The sequence below is a fragment of the Cephus cinctus genome, unplaced genomic scaffold (assembly GCF_000341935.2).
Source record: "Cephus cinctus unplaced genomic scaffold, Ccin1 Ccin1_scaffold2045, whole genome shotgun sequence".
Lineage (NCBI taxonomy): Eukaryota > Metazoa > Arthropoda > Insecta > Hymenoptera > Cephidae > Cephus > Cephus cinctus.
In genome coordinates this window covers 1,940-7,305 of record NW_014334112.1, presented here as the reverse complement: position 1 = coordinate 7,305, position 5,366 = coordinate 1,940, and the positions used below count along the sequence as shown (strand labels likewise).

General features: G+C 38.1%; 1 protein-coding gene across 2 annotated transcripts in view; it reads right to left on the bottom strand.

Moving 5' to 3' along the window:
• LOC107274039 overlaps window positions 1–283 on the bottom strand; it is a 24,239-nt gene extending 23,956 nt beyond the window's left edge. For both annotated transcript variants that reach the window (XM_015752768.2, XM_015752767.2), the window contains exon 1: window positions 157–283. In XM_015752768.2, the coding sequence (XP_015608254.1) occupies window positions 157–217 (61 nt within the window). In that variant the 5' untranslated portion in view covers window positions 218–283. The remainder of the gene's footprint in view (window positions 1–156) is intronic.
• Window positions 284–5,366: the final 5,083 nt, after the last annotated feature.

Here is a 5,366-nt window from a genome sequence, read left to right as displayed (position 1 = left end):
TTTTTTTTTTTTTTTTTTTTTTTTTTTTTTCCCCTATAGAAAGCAGCGAAAATTTTTCCAAGTTTCAGTTTGGCTGCTTCACAGGAAATTCTTGATCAGTCTTGATCCTGCGCTGGCTGATCATCATTCCGGAGCATTGTGTTTCCTGGGGCTTACCTGTCGTTGCCGCCATCGCGACGCAGACAATGGCGACGACGCTCAACGTCGACGGTCTCATTTCCGCGTTTCGAAGATTCCACTCTCTCAGCCCTCTGGAATCTGCTCCGTTTCATTCATCTTGTTCCTGGGGATGAAAAAAATATACTTAATTATTTATCGTCGGAATTTATGAATGTCGTTAAAAAAATATTCAAAATTCTTCCGAGCTCGTTTTATCTTTTCAATTTAAATCATTTCAGTTCGAAATATTAATTGAAATAACTATACATCCCCCCTAGGACGATATTACCCTATTTTGGGAAATTCATTAGCGCCCAGGTTAGGTCTTGCGTGTATTGAATTATTGTTAAAAGAAAATCAAGTAAAACGAAAAAAAAAAAAAAAAAACATAAATCCCATCCCACGGGTGATCTAGGAAAATTTAAAAAAAAATCCACAATCTGCATCATCTTTATTTATTAATCTTCAACACTGCCGGCCCCCGTCTCTGTTCAGATGTTAAGAAAAGGAGAAGCTGTAGGAAAAAGTGACTAGCCGGATTTACTAGTCAATTTTCCATTTTCTCCTTTTCACTATATTCCCTGTACACGTATATGTATATATATACACACGTATATAGTATAAAAATCCTGGCATCAAATTTTATCGGAAAACGCGTCTAGATATTCGAAGAAATCCAGAGTTCCGTGGCAAATAGTCTGTCGGCGATATAAACGTTGCATCCTGGACAAGGATCGAGATAACAATTGTGCAGGTGCGCAGGCCATTATAATGCATCTACGAGCTTCCCATTCCCGTGATCACGTAGGACCTGCAGCATCACGTAAGCTGTTACAGATAGAGTTAGGTGTATGCGTATACATATATATACGACTAAAACATAAAACATTGATATCCGCCAAGATCGATATCGATAGATCGATATAGATCGCTCTTGGCTCCTCCAACGTCACGTTCAAGCCCAGGCTGTATAACGCGAAGGCGTTCTCGTAGGTTACGTAACGCGCATATCCACGTATGACGTTCATGACCTATCCTCACAAACTCATATACGTATATGAGATACCCTCACGTATCCCTCATCCCTTGCAATTCAATACACCCATCAGATAATTTTGCTTTCCTGACTACTGTTCACTTCCGGTTGGATTAATTTCGCTTCCCTTGATCGAGCATTCGATATATGGTAGACATAGATATAGGGGACCCTAGTGTACGCCCCTGCCGTGCGACACCAGCGCCACGGCCGGCCGGACGGTCGAGGAGAGAACCACTGGTGGGTCAGTAGGTTGAGAACCGCCGACCGAGCAACATCAGAGACTGTAAGTACAATTGAACTGTAGTAAAACTTATTTGCGGATCTTTCCTATCCTCACGGGACAATCTTAGAGGGATCGATGAAGTGAGGGTGGGATATTATTTTTATTTAAATAATGACTAAAAATCCGAGAGCGTTAAGGGCAAATTAAAACGAAGGGGTGGAATGAGAAATAATCATTGGCGTAATTAAGCCTCGTGAACGATCGTCCCTTACTGGTACAATTGATTGGTCGACGCGTGAAACCGAATGACAATTTAATAAAAGCATAACAGGGCTGTGCAATGTTACTATCGAGAACTTTCTTGTGTCGCACTCGTCATTTATTTGCCATTACGTTGAAGCGCGGTGGGTAATCGCCGGGGCGATTAATTCGTTTCCTGACAAATTTCTATCGCTTCGCAACCGCCGCGAATTTATCGCGGAATCGCGCGATAAGGGTTATTTTTATATATTTGTTTATCGATGTAACTTTTGTTGGTTTTGGTAATTTTTTTACACCGGTATCACAATCTTTTGCGTAATTTAATACGCTGTTGTAGTTTACCGCGCTGTAGGTCCGAGTCTCAATTCCAAGTTATAATAATAGTAATGGCTAAGGGGACGCCTGTTTGTACAGATATTTTGACATTTGAGTTTGGGGCATGTTTCTGGTTTTCCTGCCAGTCGGATGTGCATACGGTATGCCAGACGTGCATCGTGTCTCCCTGTATTCAGGGGTTGGCATTCCAAGCAAATGTAACGGGACTGCTAATTATAATGTTTAATCAGAAGCGAAATTAGTTAGAGGAAGCTCGTCGAGTGTGGAAATGTAGGGACTTGGATTACGAGTGTCTGTATATGCATATAATAGGGATATCAATGTTACGTTGGAATCTCATGCGTCCTCAGACTGGGGGTTGGTTTATGATCGAATGAGATATGGAGGCTATTCGATTCGTTGGATAAAATTGATCAGGTCTGATTAATGATATCGATTACAAAAAAAAAAAAAAAAAAAAAAAAAAAAAAAAAAAAAAAAATTATATAAAGCAGTCTGGTCGAGGGTATTTTTGTGCGAGGGTTGGAGGGACGTAGCGGAAGTGAATATTCGGAGATTTTCGAGAATCCTGAATATATGCAGTTTGTGGCTCCAGCATATTTTGGAAATGTGGAGATTACGGTACTTGTGTCATTTAAATAGTTAATGTCTAGGGGGATTACTCGTTAAGGTTAGTTACGTTTATCAAGGTTAAATTCTCATACGGGGTAAAGCTTACAGGGGTTGGTCTCTGGTATACTCGACTGCGTCGATTTTACGTGAATAATGTAGATATGCTGGGAAGAGGTTATTTGTCGAGATGTATTTTCAGATGAAACTGAAATAGCTGAGATGAATTTTTTTTTTTCAAAAATTGATTATCAAGTCTTTTCTTTATGCATTTGCGTTCGGTTTTCATAGGCATAATTGGCACTGTAAATTTGCAAGTACAAGACGGCGGCTTTGGCGATTTTACGAAAATTAAAATGTTTTGAAACATTTATTACGTAATGAGAATTCAGATCCTGCTGCACACTGGAGTGATAAATATTACAAGGCATTACGACATAGATATGCAGCGCCATGACTCGCGCTGGCACCGAGCACTCAGCTGCTGGACCATTACTCTTACTGTTCCTGGAATTCGAGTAACATGTCCAAAGGTCGAATTATCGAAATTCAAAGTTGTTGCTTATCGTCTGAGTCATGTTAGAGGAAGATGAAAGAATTTGAATTTTTTTTTTTTTCAAGTTGTTTCTTTTCATCCGAATTGCCATACGAGCTCGAGGGTGAAAAATCCCCTTTCAAACGTCTTTCAGGTAATTGCGCAAACCTTTTTGGCGCAGGTGGAGGCAAGGACGCGTTTGGCAATTTCATTATTTTTAACAGTTTTTTTTTTTCTTTATATTTTATCAAAAAGAGCACTTTGTATCTTCGCTCTCCTCGATGCCCGTTTTTGGCAGTACCTAATCGCTGAAAGAAGTTTTGATGGAAAGGGACGAGGCTTGGTACTCTTGTCATCCTTTTTTTTTTTTTTTTTTTTTTTTTTTTTTTTTTTTTTTTTTTTTTTTTTTTTTTTTTTTTTTTTTTTTTTTTTTTTTTTTTTTTTTTTTTTTTTTTTTTTTTTTTTTTTTTTTTTTTTTTTTTTTTCCTTATATTCCAAGTAAAGCAAACGCCACTTTTATTCTTTCGGAATGTCAGAATTTTATCGGATAATACGATTTCATGGATTCTGCCTTTGTGCTGGGAAGCCGTCGGGTCGTCAAGGTTGGTCAAAGGGAATTTTTGCGAATTTAGCCATTTCCTTGTTAAGCCCAACGTTCAATCTTCTTGTAATGCCCATTTGGTTTCGGGATGGTACCGAGAGAGCTTATAAATTTATCAATTACTTATCTCGACGTGATCATGATGATTATAATTTTTTTCTTCGTTTTTCAAATAATAATTCATTCCGCCAGGATCCAAATTGTATTTTCGTAAATTAATGAAAATGCTACTAGAATATTTATATCTACCTCGTAGATAGCGGTAGAACGAAATTTTATACCAGAACGATAAATCAGTCGTTACTCGTTTTAGATGGGATTCTGTGAGCTCTGGACCACTCCTCGAGATAAATCGCGTGTGTGTTCTGTCGTAATGTTTTTGGACATTGAAAGAAAGACTGCCCAAGGTATTTTCTCACGTCGAAAGAATATATACCAGATAGCAAAGTAGAGGTTGAATAAAAAATAATACATTTTTATTTTTCAATTTTCATTGAAGTTCAACAAAATTTGGTTCATTTGATAATTGTTTTTTTTCTCTTCATTTTGACCTCATCCGTCATCGTTAAAGCCACAATTAAGAAAAGTGTCAAACAGAACGCAAACTCTCTTTATCTTCATTAAAATTTCTTCTCTCGTCTATATTTGTAAAATTCTCAATTATCTTTGCTTTTGACAATTTTTCGAAAAAGAAAAACAACAATTATCAGTCTGTAGTTTCTACGGTTTCTATTTTAACCATGCTGCGCGAGTTCGTTAAATTTTTTTACAAAAATTAGTAGCTAAACTTTCCAACAAGCGTTTTTCATCCAACTTTCTTCTAGTTAAGATTCAGTAAAACTTTTCTCGTGGTAAAAAAAGAATAGTTACTCTCCATAGCGCAGCATCCGAAACACTAAAGATATATTTCCTTGTGCCATCCGGCTAACGGTGCCTTAATGGCTCGAAAATTTTACAGACTCTACCACGCATTTCCTCGCTCTGATATTTTCCAACTTTTACATTCATTTGGGTCGATTGCTTGGCGAACGAAAATCGGTGAAGAATCGATTACCGAAAGTTACTTCTTAACTCCCGAAATACTTTTTTCTTTTTATCATGATTAGGCAGTTTAGCATCTAACTATAGCTCCAACGATCATAGTACATAAAATACTTGTATGACTTGATTATCCTTGACAATACGATTATCCCTTATAAGTCCAAAATTAAAAAATGAATTTTGAAATCTGGTAAAGTCCAACTCAAAAAACCACTATTTTTCAATTCTCCTTTTCCACCCTAATATTTCGTTATCTCGGCCCAAGTCCCAATCAGGAAGTCGTTTATGTCCTTTATCAAAATGCAGGAGCGAAGTTTCGCAAAGGGAAAGAGATTAGCATATTCCCCAAGACACGTTATACCTAATCGAATCAGCCGTGCAGGACATCTCGTGGACGCCATTTCGTTTTTGGCTTCCTGAACTCCCCGCCAGGAAGTTCAGGCGCTGAGTGCTTCGGAGTTTGGCTTATGCGGTACTTTCAATGCGTTATGCAGATTCCGAAGCCGCAGGCGTCCCGGAACGAGGAGCCAAGTAAAAGGATAGACGATTCCCTTTGTCCGTA